Source organism: Protopterus annectens, chromosome 4.part1 (assembly GCF_019279795.1).
Source record: "Protopterus annectens isolate FY-2018-M chromosome 4.part1, PAN1.0, whole genome shotgun sequence".
NCBI lineage: Eukaryota > Metazoa > Chordata > Ceratodontiformes > Protopteridae > Protopterus > Protopterus annectens.
The window spans coordinates 523,920,438-523,933,485 of NC_056734.1; the positions used below are offsets into that span (position 1 = coordinate 523,920,438).

General features: G+C 38.7%; 1 protein-coding gene across 1 annotated transcript in view; it reads left to right on the plus strand.

Moving 5' to 3' along the window:
- The window catches only part of SNED1 (sushi, nidogen and EGF like domains 1), a 1,598,911-nt gene that overhangs the window by 1,024,234 nt on the left and 561,629 nt on the right, over window positions 1-13,048 (plus strand). Inside the window, exons 16-18 of the mRNA XM_044070335.1 lie at window positions 2,864-2,977; window positions 9,010-9,183; window positions 9,293-9,406. Coding sequence (XP_043926270.1) covers window positions 2,864-2,977; window positions 9,010-9,183; window positions 9,293-9,406 — 402 coding nt within the window. The remainder of the gene's footprint in view (window positions 1-2,863; window positions 2,978-9,009; window positions 9,184-9,292; window positions 9,407-13,048) is intronic.

Sequence of the window (13,048 nt, forward strand, 5' to 3'; positions counted from 1 at the left end):
ATGGTGTGTAGAAGAATACATTCTGAGCCCCTACAGTAACATGACTCATACATCCATCAACAGGGAGATGAGGTTAGACAATTACAAAGTTAATCCTTGCCAAGATGCTGACAAGACCACAGAAAACTTTCATTGCTGACTGAATGATGACACCTCCAGGTGACTGTCACCCCCCCCCCACACACACACACACACACACACACACACACACACACACACTTACACACACACACACACACACACACACACACACACACACATTTGAGTGCAAAAAAAAAATCACATGGAAAAATGATGAAATTGTGATACTGATATACCAGAGTTTGTGAATAAATGTACTACAATCCAGAAGTAGCACATGGGTGCATTAGATTATATTACATTAGCATTGAAGTATAACATGATCATATGCATTGTCTGTCCAGATAAAACTTCTTAGTTGCATACAGAAAATTGTTTAGTTGAACTGTTGTTACCTTTATAAAATATGGTAGTCAGCCATAAATCTGTTTATTCATTTTCAGCATTTTGTCAGTTTGTCTGAAGGGAGCCAAATTTTCATGCCATGGTGTAGATGGTAAATCAGCTATTTTTTCATGCAGCATGTTATATTTGCACCAGTCCAGACAGGTTTCTTCTGTAACAACTTTGCAGCACTGAGGACCTGAATTGCATTGGCATCCTTTGAATCTGTAGGCTTGTAAAATCAGTATCTGAAATAAAAGTTCTATAGGTTTTCTGCCTCTACTTTTTGAAAAGTAGTAAAGAACAAAAATGTATGTGTGTTCATCATCAGTACTGACAAAAAAAAAGAATAAATGATAGTAATGAAGCCATCTGGCACATGCTTTTAAACCCAAACATTTAAAACAATGTAGGATAACCGTGTGAGTCACACCATGCTGAACTATTCTGTAAAAAAATCAAATACACCAAATGGTGTTTAGCAGCCGGGATAATGAAAACAAGTTATGGGCTCAGCTTTTACTTATATAAAAAAAGAAGCAGAGCTGGCTATGGTGAGCCCACTGTAGTTATGATGTTCTGCTTGTGACTAAGGTGAGCCCACTGTTGATATATTGTTCTCCCTATGGTTATGGTATTCCTGCTGTGGGTAATAAAAATCCCTGTGATTATGATGCTGTCCCCATATTTATGGCATGTTCACTTTAGTTATGGCATGCTGCCTGTGGTTATGGTGTTCTACCTGTGATTATGTGGCCTCTCTGTAGTTATGTTGCTTTCCCTGTGGTTATAGTGTTCCCTATGTAGTTATGGTGTGTTCCATGTGAACATGGTGAGCTCCTTCCCAATATGGTGCTTTTCTCTATGATTTTTGTGACCTCCCTGTGATTATGGTATTCTTCCTGTAGTTATGGTGTGTGTCCCTTGGTTACGATGTGCTTCCTGTGATTATAGTCCTCTATCTGTGGTTATGGTGAACTCCCTATGATTATAGTGCTCTCCCTGTAGTTATGGTCTGTTCCCCGTATTTATAATGTGCTCTCTCTGATTATAATGTTCTACTTGTGGTTATAGGTGAGCTCCATGGAGTTATGATGTTATCCCCTGTGGTACTGTCTCCCAGTGGTTATGGTACATTTCCTTGTGGTTCTGGTGAGTCCCCTGTGGTTAAGGGGTTCTCTCTATGCATTTATTGTGTTGTCCCTATGGTTATGGTATGCTCCCTCTGGTTATGGTGTGTTCCTGTGTTTATGATGAACTCCCTGACTCTCTCTGTGTGCAGTGATGCCTTAACCAATCGTCTAACATCATTGCTTTACTCTTCAGAGTAGTGTTTATATTCCCGTAAGCTGTAGAGAAGGCCCCTTATCCACATAGAACAGAAACTGTCATTCCCACAGTTTGTGGTCAAAATTATGTTGTGTCACAGCATTAATTCTTATCATTGTTTGGCTGTTGTACTTTTTTTAAATACTATTATTTCATTTTGGTCGTGAGCAGATCCCACTAGGCCTTAACTTGCTTTCTGTTGAAATCTAGCATAACACACTAACTAGGGGAAATTTGGCCAGGACATCATGGAAATTTTTCCTTCTAATGCAAGGGACATGGGTACCATTGGCCCTAATTCTTGCACAACGTGTACATCATAGTAAAGGCAGTCCTGTGGGTGGTGTGAAGGCAACAGCTGCTTCCGTCATGGAATTTGTTGAAGACAACCCATAATGCATTGCTGCTACAGTAACTGCTGATTCATTTTTGACGTCTGTGGGTGTATTAGACTTGCAGATAGTTATTTCAGATTCCCATTGGACTTCTGTAATAGAGTATATAAAGAGCTGTGTTTGTGAAGTGCCAGTCTCCCCCAGCAAATTTCACTTTATATACATAGTTGTACTTGGTTTAAACAAAAATAAAATGACAAAGCATATGATCAAGAAGACACACAGAGATACTTGGAGAAGGGGGGGAGAAAGAGGGGGGAGAAGGGGGAACAGAGAGAGAGAGTGGGGAAAAAAGAGAGAGGGGAAGGAGGGGAGAGGAAGAGAGCAGGTGTGAGCTTCCTGAGATCTGCTATGATCAACAGCCAAGGACCAAGGACTGTTATCTTGTAAGTTCATAGAAAAGTTGGTCATAGTATATTTTTGTGAACATAGAGTGTGGAAAATACAATTAAAAAAAATAATGAATCATGTCACCTATGCATATCAGAACAGGTCTTCACAAATCCATGATTAACTAACCTTTCTTTTATAACTCACTCAAATCAGGCTTAACAAATTAAATTGTTATGGTTTTCAGTGAATGGATTGTGTCCATTTTTAATGGGTAGGGAAAATATAAAGTGAATATCATTGCATAGCTAAGAAATTTCCTGAAATGTGTATTTCTCTTTCAGCTGCGTCTCCTTGCCTGTCCAGTCCTTGTAAGAATGGTGGTACGTGCGCAGAAGAACATGGAGGATACGTCTGCACATGCCTTGCCAGTTTCACAGGGAAGCACTGTGAAGAGGGTAAGTCAGAGTAGGCTCTGATTCAATTGTACTGCATAATACTGACTGTCCAACGTCACCAGAAGTAAAAAGGTGCTCTCAGACTCATGGCTTCTGTATGACACAATACAGTTACATCAGAGGAAAAAATAAAACAAAATGACTTGTAAAATTCTTCATAGCTTTTGATCTGCTTCTGCAGTCCAAGAACAGTACAGAGCATGATTGCTTGGGAATTACTTTGGCACATGCAGTTGATCAAGACACTAAAACAGGATTCACCCTAAAGGTGCAGATCAGTACAACCTTTTTCAGGGAATAAACCCCACCCTCTGCCACAGCCCCTCACACTGATATATTCCAGTTCCACATTTGCACAACATTTTAGAAGGCAGACACACCCTTAAATTAATAAGTAATATCATACAACTCATTCACAGTATCTTGAGTAGACTTTTGGACTCATTGAGGGTAGTATCCCAGCCTGTTTTTGTAAATAAATCATTTAGTGCATCAGAGTTCCCATTAGGAAAGTCTATGAAGGATGATACATTTATAACTGAGTTTTTTTAATTTTCTTTTATCCATGTTGCCTGGCAAATATCAGCCCACCTGTAAGCAACTGCCCCATTCATTGCCCTTAGGGTAAGAGCTGATCTGGGAGATCATCATCCAGGCAGCCATCAGGGATTTTTGGTTGGTGGTCTACATCTGCCACCCCCTGCATCTGTGCTTTTCCTTTACCATGAGTGAGCAAGCCATTTCCAAAGAACCATTGTGTAATGAAACACAAGACAGACAATTGATGCTACACTGATACCTAATGTTAGGCATGCTGGAAGTAACATGTAACATAACTGTCATCTTCCTTGCCTTGATGGATCATGTAGTGTTGTCCCCAGTAAGTGCTGTAGAATCTAGTCAGACAGTTATAGTGCTGTGTCCTGTAGTTAATAATTCTGCAGGACAGTCTGCAGGACCTTCTACAGCGAGAGGCTGGAACATGATGAAGTACATCATGTCATGCTGTCACTCTACCTCATTACTGTCTGCAGTGACTTCAGCAGCAAGACACTGGAACATGATTATGTGCACCTACATTGCTGTCTGCACTGACAAAGGACATTGACAGATGAAACAAATAGCTGAGAGGGCCTTTCTCATGAATGAAAAAGAACATTAAACATAAATATTAAAAAGACAAACAAAACTCATAATTATATACAGTTTCAATAATACAACAGACAAAACAAGATAAGTAAAGTTTATAAAATGGAAGTTAGGATTCTTCAAGCAGCATTCTGTAAAGTAATACATAGCTTCCACTTTCATAAATTTAAGTTATTACAAATTAATAAAATAGGAAAGAATCCAGATAAGGAACTTAGGCCATGTTACAAATTTAAAGTTTGAAACACTATTCTCCAAACAGATTGTCAAATGCTAAATTGTTTTCCAATTTTCCCAAATCATGTATGTGCTTTCAGATATTTTGTAACAGTAATTTCTTTGAAAGTTAACCACTAAGTGGTACTGTACAATTTTAGTAATGCAAGCAACATAATAAAGTAGAATTTTCTTTATTTAGTGGGATGTTAAAAGTTTTCTAGTATAATATTGCCGTTTTATTCTGTGCAGTCATCTTAAAATCATTTTCTTTACTGTTGATGCATTGCCATAAATTCTGTACAGCTGAACAAAACCAAAATTTGTCTATCAGTCTCTTGTAACCCACAGACATTTCATTCAAGTGAGAAGCCAGAAAAATAGTAGCCATTCAAAATGAGGCATACAAACAATTGTACAATATTGTAAACTAAGTAATATACAATTTGTAAAAGGTGTATACTGCAATGAAGATAATCTAAGGTTTCTCCTTTACTGTTGAGAGAAATATTAAAAGGAGGAGCTGTGAGCTACGAGTAAATATACAGCACAGTTGGAATAATGATAACCATGAACTCTCACCATGAGTAATTGGCAGTTAACTTTTAAACTGTGTTACATGTTATGGAAATAGACAAGGAGCAGTCATGAGGTTCCCGCAGTCATAATACACGCAGTGCCTCTGAATGTACATGACTCTTGCAGCAGCTACAGTGAAGATAGCATTTCTATAATCACTGAGCATGCAAAGCAGTGACTGTGGGAGAAGCTGAGACTAGACTCGTTATCAATGCAAAAATTTCCACTTCGTTTACTAAGCTATAATACTGTTTATAGTAAATTAATCTGGCCAAGACTGGTGTAGTCATACCTCTACCTTTATTCATTCATTTATTCATTCATTCATTCATTCATTCATTCATTCATTCATTATTCATTCTTTTTATTTATTTTCATAATGGGCTGATAAAACATGACATATAAGCTGCGGTGGTGCAGCTGTTAGCATTGTCGCCTCACAGCAAGAGGTTCTCCCATTCGATTCTCGGCTGGAGCGCCTTCTGTGTGGAGTCTGCATGTCCTCCCCACAGTCGAGTGACATTAAAGACATGCAAGTAGGTCTGAGCGTGAATGGGCGTGCCTTCATTGAAGGTTGGGTATCGGGCTGGCAACTTGGCACCATAAAAATCCACTGCCAATCATGAGCGGACCAGAGTTCCACTGTGGCGACCCCTAATGGGGAAAAGCCAAAAGTCTTTTTTTTTTAGTGGGCTGATGCCAGAATATCCATTTCAGTCCACAGTCCAGGAATTTTGATAAAATACAAAATGGTTAGTGCATAAATATATGTGGGTCTATATTAGAACATTGAAGTTTCAGAACTTTGAATGTTCTAATATCGAACCCTATTCAGTGAAAGCTGAAAACATCGAACATACAGAACAGCAAATTTTTTCCTAGGGAAAAAATTTGCTGTTCCAAAACACATACACACAACACAAGCACACCAAACAAACAGCAATCCACACACATACACCTAAAATCTTACACCTAACCCTACACTAAACTATACACACACCACTAACTATCCACTTACCTTAACTCAAACCCTAACCCTAAGGTCCGTCACAATCGCACACTCACCTCACCCGCACCCTAACCCTAACTCACCTACCCCGCCCTAACTCTTACGTCCACACAATTGCACACTTACCTGACCCGCGCCCTAACCCTAACTTATCTAACCCGCCCTAACCCTCACGTCCACACAATCGCACAAATACCTAACCCGCACTCTAACCCTAACTCACCTAACCCTCACATCCACACAATCGCACACATACCTAACCCGCACCCTAACCCTAACTAACCTAACCCACACTCACTCACGCACTTACATGAACCCGACCCGTAACTTTCCACCACAGCGCTGAAAATACAGAAGCAATAGAAACGGACAACCAAATTCTTTCCCTAGGAAAAATTTGTTTTTTTGTTGCTTCGATATTTTCAGCTTTTGCTGAATAGGGTTCGATATTAGAGCATTCGAAGTTTTGAAACTTCAATGTTCTAATATAGACCCATACATGTGACATAGAAAACAACTGGCTAACTAATATTGGGAACTAACTTATAACTTAATAAGTACTGAACAAAGTACAATATTTATGTTATTTCCATGGTATGAGGTTAACAACAAATTCTGTATAGCTAGAACATTACTATTATTTGCACAGTACTAAGGCAACAGCAAACTGATTTTAGGTAGACTTTCACTATACTTGATACGTCACACCTTCTGAGAGAAAATAAAACAGAAGTAGCTGCTGTTATATCTCAGCATCTATTGCAATCTAACTGTTACTAAAATTGCTTCTGGGACTGACTGACTCTGTCCACTGGCTCTCTCCTTCCTTCAGTCACTCCCTCCCTCTCTCACTGGAAAAGGTATTGCTTCTGGTACATTGAGACCAAGAACAGAATAACTGAAATTCCCTTGTTACTAGGTCTTGTATTCATTAAAAAAAACTTCTGGGAGGGAAGGTTTCTACATTCTTTCTATGTGGAGATTTTCTCTAGCTGTTCCAGTTTCCTCCCACCTCCCAACAATATGTTGGTTGATTGGCTACTGTAACCTTTCAATATATGCTGCCTTTAGAATTATCATTGTAACCTGTGTCATGGCTAAAAAGGCTCCTTGAAGATGCAGGTTAATTAGCCTGTTAAGAAATAAATTAACTAAAATTAACTAAAATACTAAAACCATAGCACCACCACTGCCTTACTCTCCTTTACTAACACTATCCTTCAGCATAAAAACAATGGCTATCTCTCCTCTGCTACTTTCCTAGACCTATCTAAAGCAGTTGACATGGTCCCACACAAACAACTTATCTCTGTCCTCAATAACCTATCCTTCTCTCAATCAGTCACCAACTGGTTTCAGAGTTACCTGTCTGACCGCCGACAATCCGTTGTATGCCAGAATGACATATCTCCCCAACTACCTGTTTCCATAGGGGTTCCCCAAGGATCCATCCTTGGACCCCTACTCTTCTCTGTTTACACCAATAATCTAGCCTCTGCCACCAAACATGGCACACTCATACAATACGCAGATGACTCAACCATCATCTGCTCAGCCCAGTCCCTACCCAAACTGCAAAAAGTCACACAGGAAGCCTTTTCCTCTGTTGAAACTTGGTTATCCGATGCCCAATTAATACTCATCCCAAACAAAACTAAACTACCCATCTTCCAACCCACCAAACATACTCAAAACAACTCTCACTTTAACATCACAGCAAAAGACAACACCACTATATACCCAGCTGAACACACCAAATTGCTAGGAGTGGAAATAGACAATAAACTAAAATTTGACATTCACATATCCATGACCATAAAAAAAGTCCACAAAAAACTAGGAGCGTTATACAGAAATAAGCAACTTCTCACCAAAGCAGCAAAGATTTCAATAGCAAATTCCCACCTTATCTCCACCCTACTTTATGCCTCTCCAATATATATCAACCTATGGCAATGTGATCTAAACAAGCTAAAGACCTGCTATAACAAAATCGGCAAATTCACCACAGGGGCATCCTAACGTAGTCATCATTGTCTCTCACTTGCTGAACTGGGCTGGCTTGAACTCCCTCACCTCCTTCAGTGGTATCAACTCTCACTCACCCACAAACTAGTAAACCATCCACTAAATGTCCCATCCCTCCAGAATCTACTCCAACCCAATTGCACCACCAGACCACTATGATCCAGCAACAAAAATCACTTGCAGATCACTAAAGCCAATAACTCTGCTGGTGAAGCACTATTCTCTTGAACCATAGCCAAATTATGGAACTCCCTCCCCACCCACAATTACCTCCATACCATTATGCACCCACTTCAAAACTTTACTAAAAGTGCACCTAAAAACATGCTGGCTATGCCCTTGCAACTCCCACTCTAATATCACCCACCCCATCCAACCACTACCTTTCTTTCCACTCCACTAACTACCTTAATTATAGCAAGCTCAGATGCTCATAAGCCTAGTACTTATTATATAGCAGGAACTTCTCATTGTAACATTTGTTAATGTCTGTTATGTACTTCACAGATAAAGATTCTAGTTGTCTACTGATGTACTATGTTCTTCATCTGTAAATATGTTGTAAGTAATTGCTTTGTTAAATTGTTAATCGCTATGTAATCCAATGTAACTACTGTCTGTTTATTTTAACTGTGGAGCCTTTTTCCCCGGGCCTCCACTGAAAATGGACCTATGTCCAGTCGGACACTCCCGGTCAACAAATGTAAATAAAATAAATAAATAAATATTGGCTCATTTGTTAATCCATACACACCATTAGTAATAAAGTATCCTTAAGTAAAGCCTCCCCTTTCATTGCTACTCCCTTTATTGCAGTAAATGATTTGAAGTGGAGTAAATATGAGCGTTTTCAAAATCATTGTGTGTACGACCTTTGTTACTTCTCAATATTAACACTGTATGCTGCATCCCAGCCTAGTGTATAAACTATTCTTTCTGGCAAGGAGACAAAGAAATTGAACTATAACATGGCGGAATATTTGTTGGTTTAACTATGTGCATCTCATTACATTTTACTTAATAGCTAACATTAAGTTTGATAATCTCTCAGATATTCACTGTGGAGATCCAGAGGATCTAAAACACGCCCAGGTGTTCTACCATTCCACAAGGCTTGGTGCCACAGCAGTATATGTCTGTAACCCTGGTTATTACCTAGATCCAGAAAAGGGGCAAAGAATCTGCCAGAGCAATGGACAATGGAGTGATCCCCCTGTGTGTGAAGGTAGGTTCACTTTTCCAGCATGGCATTACTATAGAAATGTTCTTGTAACCAATCACATCTTTTGTCTGTTTTCTATCATGAAGTCTTAGTTATTTATCATTTTTTACAGAAAATGATGAATGCTTGTCTGAGCCATGCCTAAATGGAGGAAACTGTCATGACCGCGTTGCATCCTTCGTGTGCACATGTGAAAGTGGTTACATTGGACCATACTGCGAAATTGGTAGGAGAAATGTTAGTCATCTTCCCAAAATATAATGAAGTAAAATTAGACAGTTTTGTGTTTCTTTACAGGTTATGTTAATGTTATCCTGAAGGCATTCTGTAGTGGCAGTATCATATGTAGTAGTCCTTCTCAGGGTATGTTTTCATAAATAATAGGAAAAATTCCCAAAGAAACCATATGCATTGTGTCCAAAGTTTGGAGTTTTTGTTGGGAGAGAAGGAGAGTATATTTTGTTTTTGTAAAGTTAAGAACCCATTCACTTTCACTTCATTGTCAGTAACGAAGCTTTATAACAGTGTAGGTGCTGCAAGCTTCATAAATCACTTTTGTAGTTGGCGGGGAAGCTGCAGTACTCCAGTCAGCAGTCTTTGACTCATAAAATCAGAGGGAACATAACCTTGCACTGATTCCCTGGATCCATTAGTTAGATATGGAGTATGAAACTTCTTACAAAGAGCCTTTATTCTCTGCTTCAACAAACCAATACATTTGCCTCACTAATACAGATTGACTTTCATTCTATCAGAAAATGCCACATTAAATGTATATAGAAATTTATTTAGGATATATCTTTACATTTGTGGAGCTACATGGGGCCATAAAAGTTTGTCAGGGTCATTTCAGCATTTATCTGTTTATAGCTCTTATTTTAATCTAATTGCTATCTAAATACTGTAATTGTCCTTTGCTGCCTGATGCTGTTCAGTACAGTTTTTAGTAGCAGCTGACCTGCAAGGTGCAGGATATCAATAGTGACTACCAATAATAAATTCACATCCATTATTCCATGACAAGCTGCCTGTGATAAATTGATACATGACTGAAAGTGATATTTCAGTGTAAGAAATCATTATTAATTGGGTTGTTTTAAGGAGAGAGAACAAACTCAGTGATACTGAGGAACTACACAGGTCATACTTAAGTTTACAAAATAATAATAAAAAAAAAAAAAATGAATGCTTAACAGATGTGAAGACATATATCAGAGTGCTGAGGCTGGGATCTGTGTATCAGAAAAGTGTCTTATATGAATCCACTATGCATTCTCGATGTGCACAACCTCAGAGCCATGGCTGGGGAGTGTAGCACTGAAAACAACATAATCATCATAACCCCTCTGGCCCAAACTCCGTCCATACCCATCACACTTTGCCCAGATAAGGCTCATCAATGCACTGTTTCACTTCTGGAACATTCTGTTAAAACAGGGCTCCAAAAATACACAATGCTGTCCTGAGTGAGATTGAGTGGCTTCATCTCCACAACACAGACTCTCCTGGCCTACTACATATAATCACCTATGAGGCTGTAGCACCTTGTGCAGATGTGGCAGTTTTCAACAAAATGGTCAATTAATGTATCAGGTGTTGAAGAACCATACTGTCTTCTCATCTACCACTGAAAAAGAATTACTTGTGTATGTGACAATGTTGGGATCTTTTTGTGGGGAGGAAAACAGGCTACGTCTTTGAATGTAAAATGGTTGCCTTTATGGTATAACAGTCCTTATAAGGAGTATTCTCTGCCTATTGCCACACAACAACACCCCCATTATAAGAGCCTTAGTAACGTAACTATAACTTCCGCAGCAACACAAACATCTGTAAGCACCTCAGCAATGTGACAAGCACAGGCTGTTTCCTTATTATGAGTGTTTTCGAAGCAAGGGCTATTAGTAATTTCACTAGAGATTAGGAAGACACCCAACTTGAGCAAAATCACCAAAACAATTTAAAAATAAATTAAATGGTGTTAAACTGCTATAACATGAAGTAAATACTAACACATAAGACCCAGAACAGTTGCACCACAGGATAAATTAGTCATCCCAATTCACCAAACTAAGTACACTTTAACAGATACAATGTTTACTAATGTTATAAAACTCAATATACTGATCTCTCTCTCTTTCTGCATTTGCTTTAGCTACATTGCAAGCATGATACAACTCTGGCCAGTATACATGAATGACTGTTAACTGGTGTTGAATGCTCCATGCCAGTGTTTGTAAGTCATCTTATCCTTTATGGGGAGTAGCATACACAATAATTCATCCTTTCATATAACCAAACAGATATTATACAATGGAAACTCGGCAAAGCCGAGAAACATGCACACTGATTGGCTAATCCAACCAGCATGCACATTGTAAATCCAACATAACAAATTAAAAAAGTCCAGCAGCTAACGTATTAAGCTGCAGCACTTTGACAGAACAGAGAATGGTAGTTTCTGTGGTACATATGTATTATCGTAACCACATTTCGAACAGGAGCAACGGGTGTTTTCAAGCCATATAGCAGTTTATCCTGTTCGTGCGAAAAGACTTAAGTACCGCTTTCTTTTTTACTTAACAAAAGTATTGCTTTGTTGTCCGTGAGAATATTTCTTCTTGCATACAGCAAGTAAGTAGTCATCCAAATCTACAAAAGCAGACCCCGGTGCAACACAGCATAAAAGAGCTGTAATAAAAACGACAAAAATTAAGAGAGTAGGCCCTCTACTGAAAATAAGCTACAAAACAGGACACCCACTAAATACAATGAAGAGATGCTGTATCTGCAATGAGTAGTCTTATCCAAACTGATAATGATTCTGCTAACTTTACAAAAGAGGAAATACCACAAAGGAAGTACGCACATTGACAGGAAAGTAAGGTAACACCCACATGATATGCCCTGTTAGTGTAAAACTACAATACCCATATATCAATACGGGAAACTGTACGGGAGCTCTAATTATAGTATGAATGCGTTACATTACCCTGTCGTTATACTTTCCTTGGCTTTGCTTTTCTCGTTATGTGAGGTTAAGCTGTCTAATTATACATTCTATATTGGGAAGTAGTCATATTACATTTTTTTCTGTCGGTGTTTCCCATTATAAGTGCTGTTACATTTATTTTACTGCTTCACTTTGACCCGATACTCAAGGATAGCACCTCTTTACAATAAAGAATTTGCTTCAACATAGGAGATCATGTATCTCCCTCGGTAGAAGCACTTGCGAAGTCCCTGACCAAGAACATTTATAGAAAGCTCACCTTGCAATGCCATCAAGTCCGTAATAAGTGAAAGACATCTGATGGTGACATGGTTCTAAATTGACCCTGCATTCTAAAATGAAGAAGGTGAAGAAAAAAAACACTGCAGAATACTCATTGTACTGCATTACTAAGTTAAGTCTACATCAGGATGTTTACAGAATCAGAATTCTCAAAAGTTCAAGACAAAACAGAGGGGCTGTGGCTAACTACATCAAAGTGTGGACTATTTTATCTCACAAAGTGAAAGAATACAAAGTAAAGCAAACAAAAACCTAAATAACAACAACATAAAACTAACATAATTGTATAATAGCAATAACCCACGGTTGGGTGGGGGTAATGCAGGATTTACCCACGGTTGGCTTTGTTTGGTCACTCAGGCTTCACCCTCGTGACCAAACCACACCGACCGTAGGTAAATCCAGCATTACCCACACCTAGCCGTGGGTTATTGCTATATTATCTAACCTTTCATGCACGTCAATTTCTAACGGTTGCACTTTGTTTAACACAAAGATACCAAATGTCTCATCTCCAGTATTAAAAGGTTGTATTATCAATATCTACACAGCACATACTTGTTTGTTCAAAGG